The following is a 22848-nucleotide window of genomic DNA, read 5'->3' as shown; positions in this document are numbered from 1 at the left end:
AACCCTCAGACACAGCAGATGGTGATAACTATCCCTTAATAGTGTTGATAAGACATGATTGTCTTGTATTTCCTTTTAAATCCAATATTATTTGTGCAATACAACAGATTAGACACAGGAAAATAAATTCAAGCTTAATTGTGGATAAGCAGCTGGTAAAAGCGCTGTTAAGTTACAGACCTTTAGTTCTGGGAAATACACTAATTTGCTTTCTTTTCAAGATTAAAATACTGTAAGAACATCGATGCTAATCACAGCTGTAGTTGGGACGTGATTAGCTTAGCATTGCATAATGACTGGGAATGGGGAAACAGCTAGTTTGGTTCTGTTCATAGTCCAAAAATACACCGACCTACAAACACATAAAGCTCACTGATTAACACATGGTGTCTTCTTTATTTACACACAAAGATAAATATCAACATTAAGGCTCGATGTTTCCCTCCAGTAAGACGAAAAGATAGCTGCCCTGCAATATTATTCATTTGTGTAGGACATTCATTTATACTTAAATATGAATATATTAATTTAAGCAACTAATCAATGTAGTCTCACTGCCAGATACTACACTTGCACTTGCACTTGTACATTTGCATATACATTATATATACACATGTGGTCAGCTGCATCCTGTTTGCTTTCATTATCCTTGAGATGTGTGCAGAACTTGACTGGAGTTGTTCTGTGGTAAACAAAATTAATTGGACCTATTTCAAAGAGACACACACGTGTGTATATAACGCCGCTCAATTCACACCGCGACGCAGGAGAAAAACCAAGTCATGAAGTGCAAGGAGCTCTGTGAACCTCCACAATAAAACTGTGGTGAGACACAGATCAGAGCAAGGGTATAAAACGATTTCTAAAGCTTTGACTGTCCCAGCAGCACAGTGGCCTCAATAATTGTGAAATGGAAAAAGTTTGGAAACATCAGGACTCTTCACTCTAACAGAGCTTCAGAAGTCCTCTGCAGAGACGGGAGAACCTGCCAGAAGGACAACCATCTCAGCAGCACTCCATCTATCAGGCCCTTGTTGTAGAGTGGCTGGACACAATCCGCTTCTAGTAAAAAGGCATAAGACAGCCAGTTCGGTGTTTGCCAAATGGTATTTAGAGGACTCAGAGCGCAAGGAAAGAGATTATCTGATCTGATGAGAAACAAATCACAACAGATGCACAACTCCAAACATGATGTCTGACGAACATCAGGCACTGTTCATCACCTGGCAAATAGCGTCTCTATGGTGAAGCCTGGTGGTGGCAGCATCACGCTATGGGGCTGTTTCTCGGCAGCAGGGACAAGGAGACTGGTCAGAGCTGAGGGAACGGTGAATTCAGCCAAATACAGAGAGGTCCTTGAAGAAAACCTGCTCCATTGTGCATGCAACCTGAGACAGGAGCGGTTAACCTTCCAGCATGACAATGACCCAAAGTATACAGCCAAGACAACACTGGAGTGGTTTTGGGACAAGTCTCTGATTCTCTTTCAGTAGCCCAACCAAAGCCCAGACTTATACCCCATAAGCATTTGTGGAGAGACATGAGAGGGTAATTCACAGACGCTTCCCATCCAATCTGAAGGAGCTTGAGAGGATCTGCCTGGAAGAATGGGATAAACTGCTAAAATCCAGGTGTGCAGAGCTTGTAGAGACTTACCCAAGAAGACTCGAGCCTGTAATTGCTGCCAAAGGGGCTTCTACAAAGCACTGTAAAGGGTCTGAATAGTTTTTTTGTTAATGATAGATTTCGGTGTCTGACCTTTAATAAATTTGTAACATTTTTTTGTCATTATGGATTATTGAGTGTAGATTTATAGGCTAAAATGGCAATTTTATCCATTTATAATTATCTACAACACAATAAAGTGTACAAAAAGTGAGCCACTGTACATACAAACACCAGCCCACCAACCAATTCTTTCTTTTCCACAGTGACACCCAAAAGAAGAAATGTGTTAAGTGTGTCTACACCTTCAATAATGTGATTCCTCTTTTTCATACAGTGTGCCCTCCTGCAAATCGATCCACTAGCTGGCTCCACCGCCTTTTGTTCTGCTGCTTAAGGAGAGCCTGTGTTTTGCAGACTGGGGTTTTCTTTAACGCCTGATGGGGACAGACAACCGGGATGACCTTGACTTCACCCTCATCCAGACTCGCCTCGCTTCGCCCTCACCAGACAGAGAGCTTTAAATGTAAAACTACAGCTACACATTTCCAATAAACGCCAGACCATTTTCCTCCGAGTCTGACCTTTTTACTGTGGAGTTTGCCACAGCACAGGAAGAGGCAGACTGAAAATGATAGATTCCCCAGGGTTTGTAAATATCATTCACCGAGGCATATAAAAGAGCAAAAAATGATGCAATTATTTTTAGCATCTCCCTGAACTATGAAAACTTAAAACACACAAACTCTTAACTAAACTGGTAAGGTGCAGTGTTGACATTAGGGCTGCATGTAACAGCTATTCTCATTACTGAATAATGAGTCGACTGTATTTGTGATTAACTGATTAATAGTTAAATCTATAAAATATCAAAAAATGTACTTCATAATTTTCCAGTGTCTGACTGTTTTGCTTCTATTTCTATCACATTTCTTCTTGTGAAGTTAGCATGCTAACCTGCTAACCCCAGACGATCTCATCACTTTGTAGTGAATCACTGTAACGACCCATCCGTCCTGAGGAGGCAGCGCTGCTCAGAGGGCGTACTATAACCTCTTGTCTAGTAAATACAACAATGGCTGAAGCTGTGGCCAACACTGGTTGCTGTTAATGCTAACGTTAGCTATGTAGCAATAGCAAAACTTACAAATAGCTCCTTTAAAAATGGGCTGTCTGAAGCAATGGGGCACTCTGGCTCAAAACGTTTGAGCCAAACATATAAATCATTATTAATCAGGATATGAATAACAAGCTATATGAACCGCTACATATAATTTCATGATAACAAGTGTTATCACCAGTAGATCAGTAGCAGTGAAGTGCTGCACTTCACTCAGGATTGGACACAAGGGTGAATTTGACCTCTACAAGCTTTGATACAGGAGGACTTTCCTCTTCTGCGGTCTCCATTTCTGCTTCAAGGCTCTTGGTAGAAGTGCTCTTGGTGGAGCACGCTCTAATTAACAGCCAGCAGTGACTGTGGCTGAGATGATTTTCTTGGCAGCAGCCATATATGCCCCTGAAGATAGCACAAGTGTTGGCCTCCCCCCAACTGCAGAACATTTTAGACGCACCTGACTCATATTCAGATGATTACATCTATCACTGCTCTGAGACACGAGAACAATTTGCGACTTGATACCTCGGGAGGAAGGTCTCACTGACGCCGCAGCTGAGACGTTCCCATGTTTGTGCCAAAACTTTGAAATGCTAAGATGTCCTCCTCTGCTTTCACTGAAAACAATCAGGGTCATTTTACGTGATTGATAATAGGAAAAAAAAAAAAAAAAAGTTCCTCTGGTTTAAAGACCGACGTGCAAATTGTCACAGTCGCAGTACACAGGTCTCACCCTCTCGTTCAGCCGTGAACTCAGCAGGTCACATTCTCCTTAATGATAACACTTTAATCCCATTTAATTCTATAATCGCAGTTAGTAAATGGCCCTCAACAGCCCAGGTTGGTGCCAGGGATTTGAAAGCATTGGGTCCCCCCCCCCCAGCTTTACATTGGGCAGGAACGGATCGGCTATATTTCTGTCAGCCTCTCCTCTCAGCAGCCCGGGGACAATAAGCTGATGTTGAGATCAGGAGCACCTTTCATATCAGTAGAGACATAAGCTCACTATCTTTCCACGTTTTTTCGTCCGTCTTTTAGAACAAACTGAGAGACGTGCCAGGTAGTGTTCCCGGAAGACAGAGTGAGAGTAATCCAGAAGCTTTGAATGCCTGAGTGTTTTATGTGGAAAAAATTGTGTCGTGAATTTGTGAAATTTGGATCATTTAGATTTTATTTTACATCTGTGTTTGTGTTACAATAATATGTTACAATGTGTCTTCCTCTGGTTTACAGAATGCTAGAAGGCTGCTATCGCTCCCTTCTTTTCACCGTGTCATCCACAACATTCATTGAGGTCCTTCGTTTTTATTGCTGACATTTTTCTATCAGCTGCTCGCAATCTATCGTCCATTCTCTCCCTCTCTCAAGACTTCTTATCTTCCCCTTTCTTGAATTTGATATAACCCAAAGATTCAGATTCTCTAATACATCCAACTGCGGATTTTCTCAGAGTTCCCCATTCAGGAGCAAAAAGAGGGATATGGAGGATCTTCAATTCTCCATGGTGAGGCAATATGGCCACCCTTCATGCCTCTACAGGCGGCAGAATGTTGTCCTAACAAATCCCCAGATGCATCTCTTATTTTTTTCCTCTCTTTCTGTGAATCCTTTTCACTTCTTATTGTTTTTTTTTTTTTTTCTCCTGCATGAAAATGCAGCTTTGCGACTGGCAGAGCGCTCGCTGCCTGCCTTTCTTTGAACAGCTTGCGTGCCCTGGGCCTGTCCCAGACGTTGTTCTTTTTTCTTTTTCTTCTTCTTCTTTTTTTTTTTTATTTTTTATTTTTTTGCCTGCCTCTCTTTAACTAGTGATGAGCAGGTTGTTGCCTCTGAGCAGTCTCCAGCACAGGAATCCCGGGAGGGAAGACGGCCAGGAAGGCAGGAGCATAAAGGCAGATATGAGGCTATATGTGCAATCTCATGGATGGATCAGATTAGGCAGGAGCATATGCTATACGCAGTCTAACTAATGCACATATACTCTGAGAAAAATCATCATTACGGCAAGTGGTATCAATACAAACATGATTAACTTATACTCAATCATAGTTCTTATTTAAACAGCCCTTCTTTAATGGCACAAACATTCCTCTCAGCATATACTATCATAAACCCAGATGGTTCAATGAAACACATTTGTTGGATATGATTCAGAGAGCAGAGCTGGCAGAGGCTCTCCCATTTTTGTCGTAAGGGAAGGATTGCCATTGGGTTAATTTATCTGCAGTGCAGTGTATTGATGGAAAAGTCCTATGGGCGATAAATCCTGAGTGGTTGTTACAGCATAAAATGATAATGGCCCGGGTGTAGCATTCTCCTCAGCATCCCAAAACAAATTTGTAGGGAGACTCACTCTTCTCTTATATGAGTAAACAAAACTGCGCCTGATGCAGCAGTATGCAAATACTTGCCTTCCCGTGTTTCTACATCATGTCAAGTGATAAATGAAGCTAATAAATGTGACATTCAGCTGAGTGTGCTTATGATTGAAAGAAGAGGCATATTCACTATTTTGTGTATGTGTTAAGAACCCTTCGTCTGTAAGGACTGAGACTGGGGCGAAAACAGTGAGTCCATTCCACTAACCATCGGTTAGTTGATCAACTGAAAATGAATCAGCAACCATTTTATTAATCATATATATATATATATATATATAAATATATATAGTTTTTTCATAAACTAAATGATTAATCAATTTATTGAAAATATAATCACTGATTAATCAATAATTTAAAAGGTTAGGATAACTCCAGATCATTCAGTAAAAGTACTACATTTCACATTAAAATACTATATAGTAGTCCTTAATGAATACTTCAGAATGTGCAGTGGATAATTGGACTATTATTATTATGATTATTATTATTATTGATGCATTAACATTTAAGCAGCTTAATGCTGTAGCTGGTGGAAGTGGAACTAATTGTATTACCTGTTTAATATAGTTAGGGTTGTTTCACAGTTTATTTGTTTTGAAAGAAAAATGTTGATAAACAGAAAAGAGGTAAATATTTCTGAAAATGTTGGTGATAAAATAGTAAAACCCTCCCCTGTGAAATCCAGTGACAGAGAAGTATAAAGTAGAATACAATGGAAATATTACAAATATCTAAATTGTACTTGAGTAAATATACCACCACTGGATGTCCTTTCTGCCATTTAGGAAGATTATTGAAACATTCAAAAATTCCGTTCAGTGAACTTGCAGAGCAACAAAGGCCCAAATGACCAAAGCATTAGCAATGACCGGATGAAGAGTGGTGCTGTGCTTTTATTCTTTTTTTTTGTGCAAAAATTGTACCAAATTGTGGAAGCTCAGCTTGCCTGTTCCAAGATAACTCTACACTCCATGAACTTCATTGCCTGGTATAAAGACATTCATTCTGCGGTGGGATTGTGCCGACTGAAATAATAAAACTAAGCTACTGAGCTGATTCCCATTTCCCCCAGCAATCAGCTAGCTGGATCTGTCCTGCCTCATGATCCTCTCTCAACAGGCAGTGACCTTGACGGATTGAAGCGACATGTCGACATTGCGACACACAGACACACCGGCCCTGTTCAAACTCTCCCTCCTGTCCTCCAGAGATGAAACTCTATCTGTCTACAATCATTGGTTAATAGAACTACAACAGCAGGTAGAAGCAGCGGGTTTCCACATAGCTGCCACCGGGTGCCATTTTTAGCGTGATTGCCCTCATGGGAGACAGTCCATCCCTGTTTCAATGTATAATGGTATAACCCAGTAGGGGGCAGCTGCAGAGTGAAGTCCAACAGCTTTCCTGAATGCCTCTGACTCATCCATATTGGCAGAGCTGACCCGATTATTTCAATTAACTCAAAAAAAAAAAAAAAAATCCCCATACTGAGGTTGTCATTAAAACAAGGGGCAAAATTGAGCACACTGCTGCTTTCAAGGTTAGCGTAAAAGCTTTTCCCTCCCCATCTGCAACTAAAACAAAGTTTAGACAGAAAAATGTATGATGGAGATGGGTAGAGGTGGAGGGGGGGAAAGAGCTCCCTCTGAAAGAAAAAGAAATAATTCATTGATGGGAACAAAGACAGAAACAGGAGAACATCAAACAGATTAGTGCCCTGCATCCTTATTATTGTTTGCAAGGGGGGGGGGGAGACACGCAATTAAAGCCACAACAGTGAATACGCCTCACATGTGATTTGTTATGAATATTCTAAGCTTTTCCTAAAAGCTGATGCATATTCTTAACACAAAAAGGAAGTAGATTTCAGTGTAGCCTCCGAATTGTAAAAGGAAAGAAATTTGCAGCACAAGAATTAAATTAGACACAGCAAATTAATACTAAAAGCAATTCTGCTTTAAACTATGACTCTGGGATCAAATTAGATTCATAAAAAACAAGTGAAACTAACAGTCATTGAGGGGATATTGTGAGGCAGAGAGAAGCCAATATCTAAATGAATGTTAACGAGCAGAATCCAATTCGGGAGCTGATTGCCTTATAAGCAGGCAGCAGCAAACAGAGGGATGTAGTAGGGTGGTGCGGGGCAGGCGAACAGAGGAGATGCATGGCATAATAGCCACTCATCTATTCATGGTAATTGTGTTTCCCCTACTACAAGGACTGGTGGACCTTTCATTTCCTCCTCAGGCAGTGGACGTGATAGAGGAACGGAGGGGTTTGGGGTTGTTAAAAGAGGATTAAAAAGGCTGCATCATCAGTGGTCTCTCCAAATGGCTGCTCACGCTCAGACCTCTCAATCTCAGGCTCTTGGGCAGTTTCAACACACACGCTGATTTTCAAACAAGCCGGCCTCAAACTTAGCAACCAAACAACGGCAAACTGAGCTCCTCCAACAGGTGGGATTACCGCTATGCCTCACATTCGATTTAGCACACTGTTATGACCTGAGGATGTTACACAAAGTCAACTTGTTTTCAGGAAAAAAATATTCAGGTCTAAAATTACTTGTAAAACCCGTCATACACAACGAGCACTAGTGCAAAGGATACTAACATCTTCATTGACAATATCAACTATATTCTAACATACTGAGTCACTGAATGATTAAAGGGCCACTCCAGCAATGTAGTATTGCACTTCCATACATGAGACAAATGCATGAACTGATTTCTTTTGGCCACTTGGGGGAAGAAATCTGACATATTATCATTTTCAAAAGTGATATGCAAACAGAGGGATTTACACACCGAGTAGCCAAGGCATGGTGTAACGTTATCATTCATTTGCAGACGTGTTTCAGTGGACGCATTTTGATACGTCTTTAAAACGGGAATGGTCAGAATTGACGCAGCAGAAGCTGAAATATCTAGAGCTTTGGTTTCTTATTATGGATTAAGCTCTAGAGATGTGGATCCTTCCCTTTCCATATTGCATTGCATATTCCATTCTTCACGTGCCCAGTTTTTGTCTCCCAGCCCAACTCAGGGTAAGTTAGTGATGTCATTAGATAAATTTTTCTTACATTTGTCAAATCGGTGGAGAGCCCCTTTAATATTTGTTATTTTGTAAATTATATTTTCTTTGCAGTTATGTTAGTGAAGCAGAAAGCATCAAAAGGGCTAGACAGACAGTGTAGATGTTTGGTTATATAATCTACATTTCGTCTGGGTCTGTGGCTCACCTGTTCTAATATGGTGTTGATCCTGTCCACCTCGCAGTCAATCACATAGCGCTTCTCCTGCCTCCTGTCCATCTCCTCAATGATGCGCTTGAACTCTGCCGCGTCGGTTGTGCTGCTAACAGAGCGAGCGGTCACCTGCCAGTTGTTAGCTACCGCTGCCTCCATGATGGCCTGCAGTATAGAGAAACCTAAAGAGAGGGAGAGAGACACAGAAAGAGAGAGAGACCCCGAGGATTAGACACAAAAGAGACTGGCACACAGTAGTGCAAGAACTGAGTGGCTGCTAATTTATTCTAGGGAGGTTTTTGCTTGAATCCAAAGGTTAAAGGCCATCTCATTACAATCTAAAATAGCATTGTGAAGTCTGCAGGCCCACTAAAATATTGTCTAGAGTCTAGACTTTGTGTGCTAGTGTGTAAGTGTGTGTGCATTCACATTTGCATATTGAAAAGGCAATATCATAATGAAGTTAAAGGACAGGAATTGTATCTCCATATTATTAAAAGATCAGTGGGTGATGTTATTGTGCTTGGCATCAATTAAATTATGGCATTTAGCTCAGCCACATGTTAACTTTGACGGTGCGGTAAAACACATTGCGCCCCGTGTCTCCTTGGAGGACGGTGCCAACTCATTTAAAGATAAAGACAATGAAACATTCATCCAGGCCAGTGGTAGAAAGAGATCATTATGCTACCAAGAATGGAGAATGAGCCCTTCTAATGATTAATTCACACGTGAAATATTTTCATTTAACAGAGCGCTCAGAAACACTATGGTCAAATCACATACCACAGAATGAATAATGTAGTCCTATTTCTGGAGGGATAGATTGCACGTAGCACAAGCTGATATAAAAATGGCTTAACTCTACTCCAATGTACAATGGGCGAAAGAGAACATGAAGGTTATTAATGAAAATCAAGCACACTGCTGGTATCTCATTAAGCCATGGACAATGCAATTGCAAACTGTATGTACAATAAGCTCCTTTTCCATATCTCTATTCATTTTTCATCATCCGTCGTGTGGTTAACCGATACAGAAAGGGGGAAAAAAAAAAAACTTCCAGCTGCAACAAATTCTGGCTGGCTGACATACTGATTTTATATGACGATTAAAATAGTTGCATGTGATTGAGTATTATGTAAATTGACTGACAGTCTGAACAGCTGTGGGCAAATTAAACATACATATATATATATATATATATATATATAAATATTTATATATATATATATTATATATATAAATTTAATTTTTTTTTTTTTACCGTGAGCCATTTCTCTGTAGAGCCTTATCTCCATGAACCGGCTGCAGACAACCAACAAAGCCAGCACAGACAGCAAAGAAACAACAACAGCTGTAACAAGAAAACCACTTTGTGACTCTCTTCATTTCTCTGTTCTTGCATTTCCCTTCTTTTCCATTCCATCTGAATGGTCAAACAGTTTTTCCTTTTTCTATTTCCTTTCTTTTTTTCTCTTGACTTGTAAATGCTCTGAGGCTGCTGCACCGTGTGTGTGCCTGCCCTCCCGGTGTGATGCTGCCACTGCAGCACGCAGCCACATTTCCAGTGGATGACCTTTGGGCGAGTTGCACAGCGAGTAGCAGAGACCGGCGCACAGCGTGTCATCTGTCCAGAGGAGCAATGGCTTACTGCCTAGAGACATCAACATGCCAGACCTCAAGGTTATCTGGCGACCCGGTTATCAGGTCACATCTCCAAGGAGTTCAGCTTATAGTTTATGAATGTAACTTGTAGCACAACACGGAGTTCAGATGATTTGTTGAGGGCATGTACAGGTAACACATGCAGTTCCTTTGTGGCTTCTGGGTCGCGGAGCTGTTCAAAAGTAGCTGCACTTGTACTTCTGATGTAAAACACCATGGGGCAATAAGAATATGAAGGTAGTGTGGTCTAAAGACATAAAACTGCCTATTGTAGTTGGACTTTTTACTTCGACAAAAGCCAGTCTCCTCTAAAAAAAAAAAAAATCTAAAAGTGAGGTGAAAACATTTGAAGCTTTTCTCAGGTATCATTTTTTTTTTTTTTTTAAATGAGCACCCTCTCCTGTGCACTATACCTTCTCACATCTCCCCTACCTAAAGCAAGAGTTACAGGATGAAGGTTTGAATAACATGGATGCATTATTCATTTTCCTGAGGCATATGCTCAGAACCTCACCAACCACAAACCAGCTGGATAGCTAGCATGGCAGTCTTCCCGGCAATAAAAGCTTCTTACTTTGAGAGATGCCATGCAGATTAAGTGGGTCAAAATGGTCTCTGTTGGTTTGCAAAGGGTTGAGAGTACGGCTGGTAAAGCTAGAAATGCCGATGAACCATTTAACACACGGTCATCACAGTGGGTGTGCGACATGCCATGCATATGGGATAAAATTATAGGGTGGATATTTGTTTAAGGCCTGCAAGTATCTTTTTGTTTACTGTGGTAAAATAACTGATTCCTGTGCTGCTTGACAGACACAATAACATGTCTCAGAAGATTTTAAATAGCAAAACAAACGCTGACGGGGGAAAGCTCCAGGGATTTGAGCTTCATACATGTAAGTATCTGTAGTGTTCTGTCAAAAAAAAAAAAAAAAAAGAAGTGCATTTCTTATTTCCATTTCTGAGGTGCAAGAAAAACACGAATTATGCTAACTCTTATGTGAGAGAAGGAAACAATGTCCTATCAATCAGATTAGAATCACAGAAGGGCTTTTATTTTGAAATTGCTGATTTGTGCGGCGTTCCTCTCACCGTGCCTCCGGCAAACCCTGAACTGTGTGGGAACAATTGGATTCATTTAAGATTCACAGAAGATTCCATGCCTGCCTAGTTTTACATTTGTATGGAAATTAAGAGATGGAATCTGGTGGTGGTAAATAGTCTGTCCAGAAATGGATTACTTCTGCTCCTGTTTTTTTATTTATTTATTTATTTATTTTTTATGAACATCAGCAGAAAAGTTTATGTTCTGTGATTTAGACTTCAGAATAGAAATGAACAAAATCCTTTGAGCGCAACTTAATCTGACAGCAGCAGCAACACTGATAGTTCCTTCTTCATCTCCGCCAGCAAGTAAAAATACAAAAAAACATAATTTTGTTATTCCCTGCTTCTCTGCATACATTTACATCTGCCAGTTACCTTTTTTCAGACCAGAATCCAATTCAGCTTCACCCAATCGATGGATTCAACCACCACAACAGCACTGGAGACCCTCATAAATGCTTTTGCTCGTGATCTTTATTTCCAAGATTGCGAGAAGCTATAAATCCCATTCACCTCTTCGCCTTCAGGAGCCCCTCAGCTGTGTTGTGTCTAAAAATGTATTACAGTCAACTACATAAATTATGGAAGACAACAACAACATTTCCTTATCACCGCCTATAAATCCCCTTGATATGAATCCAGCCGCACCATGCAGCGGCTTCTGCTGATCATGCTCCTCAGTGCTAATCATGCCATCGAGACAGGGAGTGGTTTAACATGCTGTAATGCTGGCAGCCACCACTCACGTTGTGTGATGTATAAACATATGAACAAACAAACAGTGTAGCATGGTAATTTGCAATTTGTACACATTTAGTGTATATACAGTTTCTTCACATAGGATAAACAGGACCTGATAGTCATGGTAAATATTCACCTTGTTCCTATTACATAGTACAGTCACTTCATTATACTGTTAATTGATTTGAGTCGCCGTTGCTGTAGTGGCTGTTTGACACTTCAGTGATGAACCTATGATGCAGCCTTGTACTCCACACTCCCGAAGCACAAGGCAACATCACGGTCACCACCACCCTCACACGCTGTGAACGCTGCATCAGAGTAATGTTGCAGTTTTTATTCTAGTGGTGGAATATTGCGCATGTAAATAAAGATGCAGCAGCGTTGCTGTCAAAGTTGAAGGTCAAAGTTGAACAAAGCGTTAACTTTTATGTGTGTTGTGTTTTTTCGTTTCATTTGGAGCCCGTGCGACCTCTGGTTACCCATAACTTCCTTCTCTGTGTTCAGCCCGAGGAGATGTTTTTGTCTTTTGTCTTCACAGAAACGTTCTTCCAGCCTGTACTCTGGACAAACTCTGCTTGTGGGGTAACTGTGAGGGCAGGGGGGTGGGGGGGGGGGCTGTGTGTCCAGGTCTGGATCCAGTGTTTGAACATGTGGAAAGGGTTCCAGCTAAAACAGGGCATTAAGTCGCTCTTTAATCTCAAAACACACACACTTGAAACAACTGTGCCGTTTCTGGAGCAGTGTATGAACGGCTGCGATGGGTGAAAACTCAATTATTTCTGCATTTTCCTTTAAATCTATATCAGAACATGGCAGAGTCTGCTATCAAATCCCGACGGAGCCTGATGACGCCCCGTGTGCTTATAAATCAGAGCTGTTGCGAATGAGATGTTGTGGCAGTGTAGCGTACCAGCGGCTGAGTGAGAGCTGCAGTCCTCTTCTTCGTCTGGGAACCGGATCTTAACAGGATGAGTTTTGAAGCGTCACCCGTGGCGGCTCAGCAGTAATTGAATTGAGTTGCATCTAATCTCATTGCCCAGCTCCTTTGGTTCCCTGCCTCTCATTAGGGTTCGGTGCAGAGTGTCACAGGCCTCTCTCTCTCTCTGTCTCTCTCTCTCTCACTCACAACCCTCTCTCATATCTCGCAGCTGATCCAGGCTAACCAGACAAATCAGAAAAACCATATTGCAAATTTCTCTCGACATACAACTCGGCATTAGCCCCAACTGACTGAGACCCAGCTCTAATACTTGCTCGTATTACATTCCTGTATCATTACACTGTGTCATCACTGGCATTACACTAATCCACATCAATCCAAAATCTAATCTACCAATCTGATCAAATAATGACATGGTAATAAATAAGTCACCCTTAACCACACTACAGTACGCAAAATAAATAAAGGGAACCACAAGCAACTGAGGCTACCAGCGAACAGCGAAGAGCGAGAAATGAATGGCACCAAGAACATGATCTGAACTCATCTGCGAGGGATCAAAATCTAAAGTGCACACATGAAAAAGAGGCGGTTTTGCTGAGCCAACAGTAAAAATGCGGCTGCTCTCCCCCCTAACTTGCCAATCCTCTGGTAAATGAGGGTCTTTGGCAGGCCGAAACGCCCTGCTGGGTACTGTCCAGGGTCTCAGAGGGCATCAGAAACAACTGAGCTGAAACCACAAAGATAATGGCTTCGACTCATAATTGTGAGGTTTGGCTTGATACCAAGTTTGAACATCTGAAGACAAAGACAGAAAGTGAACTCTACAGATATTAACGTGAAGGGCCAGTTCGACCGAATTACAGAGAAGAATTAACACGCTGTATGTTCAATAAATGCACAGTATATTCTTTACCTCTCTTGGTATGAAGCCATGCAAAAGATTTTGGCTTTATTCGTCCAGGGGTTTTTTTTAAAACCCGTCTCCCAGATTTCAAAGAAGTCATTCCATTCACCTCCACTGTGCATCGTGGTGGAGGCAGGAATCTCATAGACGGACATCACAAACAAAAGGCAAGGCAAAAAAAAAAAAAAACAATCTGCGTGGCAGGAGGAATGTGTGAGAATATTAAACATGTTTCCTTTTGTAATTTGGGAAATTCATCCTAGCAACACTGCAATAAAGAATTTATTATCATGACAGTTCCTGAGGTTTGTTTGTACTTTTATGACAGTGAATCATATCCAGTTTAGATGAAGGGTGTAAGAGCAAACTTGAGCACATATTTGTATTTGGTGAATTGTTTATGTTTATCACATGTTATGTATGTTCTGATATCACTGGAGTTCATATGATTGTATTATAGGCTGACTACGCTCAAGTTCTGTTTAGATTTGTTACTTTTTCCCTCCGTGCTAGAATACAAGTACACGCATTTTTATTATTTATGTAAAAAAAAAAAAACATGAAGAAAAACCTTCAAACTTGAATCAAAACAAGATTTTGACTGTGTTCTATTGTGTTAACAGTGTTAACGATGTGGTGATTTTCCGTCCATCCTGGACTTGTAAAGTGCACTGGATTGATTCACAAAAAAAGTTGGATTCACTAAAGTTGGATTTACTTACTTTTTAACTAAATACAAGTCATAACCAATAAATCCTGGCAGACTAAGTGGCCTTGGACAAAGTGGGGATGTCGGTGAAACAAAACCCAAGGGCGGCCTTCACCGTGAGGACGCTACATACTGCATGTCTATTTAAAATTCTCAAGCTGTCAAAAATCTCACTCTTCATTAACTACATCTCTATGTATGTACAAAGTCATACATATTCCCAGAGATGATTTGTCTTTTGAGGAAGCCAAAATAAATACTTACAGTATTTAGGGCCTGGTGAGTGTTTGCCTCTGGGCTAAGTATGCTCACAGGGCTCTGAGGATCCCTCCAGTGTTTGTGCAGTGGAGATCAAAATCTTGGGCTGGGAGAGAGAGAAGGCTTTATATTTCCTCTCATTAGTCATCTGGCATAGGCCCACAATTAGTATAAAATAGGCTGTGGTTTGCTTGTGTTATATGACCTGTACTCTTGATTCCTCCAGCAAACGATATAAAGTAACATCAAAGCAGGAAAAGTCAAATCAATGTCTGATGCTAGTCTGTGGAGGGAATCTGTAAGCAGCTGCAGAGACAATGTAATTGAGGTGCCTTTGAAAGAGGTTTTAAACACCTGACAATTAATCGAGGAAAAAATACACTAGAAACAGACACTTATGCAATTTAGAGGAAGAAAACTGTTATAAGCGATGTGAAATCAGCTAGAGCTACAGAATGAGCTCCTCCACTTCTCCCTGCCCACGAGGAAAGTGGAAGCTTTAGACGTTTACCCCGATGGTGGAAACGTAGCATTCACCGTGAAGCCAGTGCCAAAGCAGCCCAAAAGTGTGTAGCCAAGGCTTTGATGTGGGGTTTACAGTAGGCCTTTAACCAAAACAGTCTCACTGCCAAGTGTTGTCCTAATCAAAAAGGCAGCGCATGTCAAATCAAACAGAAGCAGCATGCTGTCTATATCTTTAGAAGTGCATACATGCAGGAGGGAGGAGAGCGACGCTTTTCCACTGTGAAAATCCACCCACAGACTTTTCAGAGCTTCTGCATCTCTTCCTGCCTGTCTTTGTTCTCTTGTCGCTCACACTCACTACATACTGTGACATACCAGCACATATACATGGATTGGCATGTATAGATGTAGTGTGTGTTTGTGTGTGTGTGTGTGTGTGTGTGTGTGTGTGTGTAGGGACTGATGAAGTCTCTGGGCAGCTTCGGCTAATCAGCTGAAAGAAAACAAAATGAAAAAAAGTCCAAATATTATTCCACTCTTGTGTTTACTCTTGAGGATGACATATACACATTTTATGTGTTGTTTCGAGCAAACAAATCAAATTGGCCTTGTGACATAGTGTAACATCGAAGCAATCAGGCTCTACTAAGGCTGCTTGAAGCAAAGGCCAGGGCATTTTGTTGTAATGAAAAAAAAAAAGAAGAAGCTCCCAGCAGTAATTTCATGGCTGCTGAAGCTAGCATTGGGTAGGTGGTAAAATGGCTTTATTCCAGGTTCAGTTAAAATAGGACACTGAGAGAGCATAGAGGTTTATTGTGTGCTTATTGTGACAGACGATGGCTCTCATATCGCTTTTTTTTTTTTTTTTCTTTAAAAAAGGCACAGGTGCTTGACATGTTAGTTTCTCAAGGGGTTACTGAATTACAGAGGCTGCCACTGCAGGCTGGACTATCTGTTTATTGGGATGTCACTGTGGCAGTGATACCTGTTTATGTGCGCAAGGTAAAAAGAGAGAGAGAAAATGCCAGTGATGCATAGCTTCATCCAAATTTCTTTAATATTATTTTTCTTGTGCGTTTTATGGCTTCTCTGATGTGCCCTTTCTTGTCAGCGTGTCCAAGCTGATTTATTCTCCTGATGCATGCATAATTTAGTTGTTATGAAGCCGGCATGAAGGAGAGGACCACTAAAGCACAAGAGGCATATGTGTGTGTTTGTGTGTGTGTGAGTGTGTGTGTGTATAAAGTCTCAGCTGGGTGCAGCTGATGTGCCATTATAGTGGCTGTGATGAGACCACAAAGCCTGGCAAACAAGATGCGGTCTATGATATAGACATGGTTGCGGTGGGGAGATGGCATTCACACTTATTATCTCACATTGCGAGCAGAGACTATAAATCAACAATTGTGGGTGACAATATTGCACTTGACTAGACATTATTTGTGTGAAATGTGTCAGAATGACATAAAAATTACTTATATAACAAATTGAAATGGGAAAAAAAAAAAGCAGCTGATGATTTGTAGCAGCACTTGGAAAAGACAGTGCTTTGGTTTAACGTGGTGGTTAAAATGCAAACTACACAGCCACTGCACATGAAAACATGTCACCACACGTCCTTAATGACTGGTGATACTGAAGCAAAAAAGCAATAGCCATCTCAAGTCTGTGTGCAATAACTGGAGTATGGACTATCTTTAATGCATGTGGCAGTGTATCACTCCACGTGATTTGTTTTGTTGTTTATAACAGTAAGAGCGAGGCCAAACCACCACAATCAAATTAAAGGACGGACCTGATTTTGGTTTGCCATCAAAGGCATCCAGAAGAAGCAGCAGGAGGCATTTATTGTTTGACTCTTTTAGGGAACAAAGGCAACTGTCTCTGGGTAGCCAATTAGAGGGATTGCTGAAGAATGGGGAGCAAGGTTCGCTTTAGTTGCAGTGTATCTGACGCTGCCTGATTGCCCCCCCACCCCCCCACCCCCACACACCATCACCCCCAAGCTACACCACCCCCACCTCCTCATAAATGTCTCTCTATCTACAGTAGCTTGGCAGAATTAAATGAGATGAGGCTAACTATGCAGGGTCATCCAATTCTCCCATTCACAAGCCTCTTGGCCATGTTGGCACATCACTCTGCCAATTGTGCCAGACTGCAGTTATCTTGTCTGCCTGTTTAACAGCTGATCAACAGTGTCTGTGGTGAGTTATGAGGGTTTAATACAAAGCCAAGTAGTCTTTGATTAATGCAGCCTTCAATCTGATGCTTGCAAATCATTTCATTACCCAACCACTGGCATTAGCAGCCCCGCCAGATGCATTCACGAGTTCAGAGTTCTCCACTCACCTCCACATAATTACTAACTAACTAACTAACTACTTACATATCAAGTACATTTCCAAAAATACACATGATGCATATCCTTCAGAATTTCCTGTATGCTTATATTTAAAGGAAGCTTTAATCTGGTCTGCACTCTGCTTATTAAATAAAAAGACTGTGTCTACATGTAACATGCTATTTAGCATAAAAATTACAACCATCTTGACTCAGACAAGAAGCATATAATCAGTGGCTGAACTGAAATAGTTTAGCCAATAGATTGAAACTGAAATAAGAAGCTTGGGATGCCAGTTTGACCCCTTCAACCACTTGTAAAATGAAGATTAACTAAAATGAAAGACTGACTGTAAAGACCCCTTCTGTCTAACACCTGATAAATAAAAAGAGAAATTGAACACACTTGAATGAGTCAGTTAGGACAGTGTTGAGTGATTCACAGTAGCTGCACATTAGCCTGTCAAAACAGTAATGAACTCTATAGCTGTCTATTGTTCCGAACGTGCCGAGAAGCTCCAATCAGTTCTACTGTGTGAGATGCAGGCTACACTGATATTACATGTGACTGGAGTTCTGTACATCGCACAAGCAGCATGTCAGCAATGTGCGCATGCCGTCCGTCAGTGTCAGGCTGGTTCCACTCAGTCATTTTTGTCACATGCAGTTAAGATCTTCTGACTCAGCCAACAGCACCTAAATACACGATATAGGATCTTAATTTCTTTTTTGTTTTAAAGCCACTAAGTGGTTTTGTTGTTGCAAACTGTAGATTACAACACAGTGGCTGACCACAAGCTGGCAAAGTCATTTGTCTGCCTGAAGAATGTAATGTGTCTGGTTATAATTAGCCTATTAAAATGGCTAAAGAGTGTACTTTAGTTATTTAAATGGAAGGTTAATTTAAGATAATTTTCTGTACTTGATGGTTTCAGTTGCTTTGGAGCACATGTCAAACAGAAAAACTGCAAATAATGAACCACATATTTGTATATATTCATTTGTTTTATCATTGCTTTCATTATGGGAAACCAAAATTGGCGTGTTTGATTTAGGTTTAGGTTCAGACTGTTGTCTGGGAGATAGCTGCCTGAGTGATAATGAGTATGCAAGTAGTAAGTTTTTTTTTTTTAGAAAGTAAATATATTTCTCTAGGGGACAGCTTTGGTGTAGTTCAGCTTCTTCACAGCAGGAGTGCAAGGGCTTGAATGTGAGATTTTCTATTTTTTTTCTGTTGTAAATATATATTTCTACTATAATATACATTACATTTTAATTCAATATTGACATTTTAAGACCTTTAACAATAACTGTGCTTGCAAACACTTTGGAGACCATATAGTAGGTCACAGTTTGCACATATTTGCATGTTTTATAATAAGCCATTCCCACTGTGGTCAAAAATACTCCAACAACCTCGACTGATCAATACTGTACCTTATTGTTCCAGATAAGTTTGCTGAGTAGATTCAGCTGCAGCTGAGGTCACTGAAAATATTGACAGAGTGAATAAAAGAAGTGCCCTGGAGGTATTTTTGGACTGAATGTCGGACTACAGCTTCTACCTGGCAGATTTTTGTTCAAAGCACATTTGACTTCCTGGTGCAATAATGATGGTTTTAATATCGAACTCTATTTCAACTGTAGTTTCAACTGTCAGCAGTTAAATGATAAAAGCAAATAGCTGTGTGCTCTCTGTGCAGCAGCTACGTGTTGGATCGTTTTCCTCCTAACTGTATCACATTCAGGATATTGATCGGCGGAGGAAATGATGGAAGGAGACGACAGGAGGCCCAGCATTGTTCTTAATATGTCATCAACGCCTTGGTGTGGCGATGGATATTGTGTGACAGGCTAAAATCCTGTGTCTCACAAAACCATCATAGATTTAAAGAGGAGCAGCTCCAGGCCTTACCACAAAATATCGCTGGTATTGCTCTCTGCAGATTGGTATTCACGAAATGTCACTGGAAAATAGTTCTTTTACGGCATCAGAAGAGTCCATCAGTTATATTTACGTCTTCATTCAGGTTTTATTTTTTTGTGATGTTGCTCAGTTCAAGGTGAAATGTTTGTTTTTTTTCTCAAAACTAACAAAATCAAAGTAATGCAGAGAGGCAAGGGAGCGACGTAAACACTGAAGGCGCAGAGCAAGACAGCCATGATGAGGGAAGGATAGACATACAATTCACCCTTTGCTAAACCCCTCCCCCAAACAGTGATTGTGACAAGGCACAGCGGACCTGTCAAGCTTTGAATTTAAAGCCATACTTTGCATTTAAATTGTTTGGATAGAGGTGTCCTTTATAACCTTTCCAAAGCCAGAAACACAAGAGCAAACATGGAACAAATGGATTACCTGCTCTATCATGAACTGCAATTATTAGCATGTCTGGCTAAGTAGCTTGCTAGCTGCAGTAGTAACCAAGCATTAGGATTTATGTTGGTCTATATACACACAGACTGTTAACTAGTTTGTGAGATTTGTAGGTTAAAAATAACCCATCCACAACTAGTGTTCACCCTCGTACAACTGGATGCTATCATGTTTTATCAATCAATGGTGGCCAGCGTACTTTTTCATGCTGCAGTCTGCTGGGGCAGCAGTATGTCCGACATGAACACAAGGAGACTGGACAAGCTGGTAAAAAAGGCTGGATCTGTGCTTGGCAGGAATCTGGACTCACTCAGGACTGTTGTGGAGAAACGCATGCAATGTAAGATGGAGGCCATCTTGGACAATACCAACCATCCTCTCCACAACATTCTGGCAGGACAGAGAAGCAGCTACAGCAGCAGCAAACATCTCATCTCACTGCGCTGCAGAACAGAGAGGTTCAGGAGATCCTTTGTTCCCACTGCCATCAGGCTATACAACACCTCAGCCAAAGGAAGTGGACTAACGTAATTATTATTGTTTATTTATTATTAACTGTTTTATTATTATCAACAATGAGTTAATGGAAAAATGAATTTCCCCTAGGGGATTAATAAAGTATCTATCTATCTATCTATCTATCTATCAATCAATCAATCAATCAATCAATCAATCAGAGTTTAGGCTAATATTAGCAGGTCTATCAGGGGGCGGGGCCAAAATACATAAGGCATGCACTGTTTGCAGTGTACTACTACAGGACAGCTCTTCTAACACAGCACTGACTCAAATTGGTTTTCAGTTTCAAACAGACCTGTTTTTGGAGCACTTGGGGTTTTGTTTTGCAATTCATTTTTTTCGTGACCACCTCAGATTCAGATTCATTTGCTACATTTAAGAAAAGAATGGTTGTGACTGCTGCAATACTTCAGTCACAGTGAGCTGAAAAGTGGACTCTCAGGGAGAAGGGCCAGGAGAGAAACCTAAAAGCATATAGAAAAAGGTATAGAGGGTGTGAGAAAGAGAGAGAGTGACTCATAAATCAAGTAGAGGTGAGATTGCTGAATCAGGGTTGATTGTGCCTGGGAGAGACAATAAAGCCTGTAATCATCTGTCTCTGCTGCACAGACCTGGCAATTATCTGCCCATACCTGACCGCCAGAACAGAAAGGGCAAGATCCATCTACCTTCAGCCTATACACACCCTATTTTTTTAAGCGGCGAAATTCAGCTGCTGATGCAAACTGAAAAAAAGAATATTCACTTAGAGAGGTGCGAATTGGAGGAAACGGAGGATATGGTTGAAGGAGTGTTGCAGGGCTTGTCAGTTTTTCCTGGTTATCCATACTGTATGCAAGGTTTGGGGTGACTCAAAAGAAAGAGTGGTGATATCTGTTTGGATCTTTCATCTCTCACTACCCACACATGTATTAACGCGCGCACAGACACACAGACACACAGCCACACAGACACACACACACATCAAGTAGCCTGCCAATATATTACCTCAGATAAAAGAAGAGTAGCCACTCATTTTTCTGGTATAACACTGCCTACGGAGGCTCCATTTGCGGTTCCTTCATCATAACGTCTGCTTTCAAACAGCTGTCTGAAATTGGCATTTAGGGCACAAATTTACCTCCATTTCCATCCAATACATTGGAGCCTGAAGCATATGGACCATCACTCTCCGACTGAAAGCACTGCACTATGGCCTAAAAGCATTTTTTGCCAGTCCAATAACAGAGCCAAATGAATAGTGTGGTTGTAATTAATCTTTTCTATTGACTGGATAAAACCTCGTGGTGGGACTCAGCTAGTGAATGCTTTTTTTCCCCCGTAGCGCTGTTTTCCCTCCCTAATAGGAGAGTTTGGAGTATAATTGCGAAGTAACCTCGGGTATTGTGGATGATCGATGCTTTTATCAAACACAAATTAAAAGGCAAAAAGGCACCCAAGAAAATAATATGTTGCAACAGGTGCTTTGCATTGCCTGAGCAGTGAGTCGTTTCTCATCGGGTATATTTGTTTATTCACTGCGCACGTACTGCAAAATCAGAAATCCGTCACAGCCACCTGTATGCATGCAGGGTTGTATGTTAAATATTTTAGATTTTTCTGACTTGCTTGTGAGGTGAGCATTTATATTAAAAGGTCAGAGATCCCTTTTCTCAGCAGATCAGTTCTGCTTTTTAGACAATGCTAACACATGAAAATCACAGCAGAGCAGTGAAACAGTGTATTGCCGAGACAATGCTCTTTCATTGATCTTCAGTTAGGTGATCCAGAGCATCACCAAGACTGAACAAAGAGATCAGTGAATCCCAGCCAGAGGCACTTGCACCCCAGGGGATACTTCTGCAACCGCAAAGAGGTAAGTGACTGTGAAGCAGGCTAGCTCAGCTAATTTGAAAAACAAAAAAAACCAACAGAAATTATGATATATAGATAATATATATTTATAATATTTGCTAACAGGAGGAAAATAAGAATCCAAAAGGAATTGTAAATCGATGTGATGTTAATCTTCAGCTTAAGTTTCTGTCACAAAAACCAGTCAGTTGTGAAACGTTGAGAAAGTTAGCAAGCAAACAGAGAAGTCCAAATAGTGATAGTAACGGATAAAATGTAATTAGTTAAAAGCAGTGGATAGTGACTTCAAATCATACGTACCGTTATAAGTTAGTAATAAATAGGTACTTAGTAACTGAAGTAATTTGGACCAGTTGAAATAATGAGCTAATGATTAAACAGTTGAAATAGTTGTTTGAATGTAAACAGTTATAACATTTAGATAAAAGTAATCAATTGAAATAGCTAAAAGTAATGTATATACAGTTTAAATGGTTAGACTGACAATTATATTGTACATTTTGGAAAGGACCATATGCGACAGATGCTATTGATGACGGGCTACTGG

General features: G+C 40.7%; 1 protein-coding gene across 1 annotated transcript in view; it reads right to left on the bottom strand.

Annotated features, from left to right (window-relative positions):
- LOC111226504 (glutamate receptor 3) overlaps nt 1–22848 on the bottom strand; it is a 78242-nt gene that overhangs the window by 28062 nt on the left and 27332 nt on the right. The window contains exon 4 of the mRNA XM_022751690.1: nt 8405–8592. Within this exon, the coding sequence (XP_022607411.1) occupies nt 8405–8592 (188 nt within the window). The remainder of the gene's footprint in view (nt 1–8404; nt 8593–22848) is intronic.

The sequence above is a fragment of the Seriola dumerili genome, unplaced genomic scaffold, assembly GCF_002260705.1.
Source record: "Seriola dumerili isolate Sdu_G_001 unplaced genomic scaffold, Sdu_1.0 BDQW01000161.1, whole genome shotgun sequence".
Taxonomy (NCBI): domain Eukaryota; kingdom Metazoa; phylum Chordata; class Actinopteri; order Carangiformes; family Carangidae; genus Seriola; species Seriola dumerili.
This window is presented reverse-complemented; position numbering and strand designations above follow the sequence as displayed.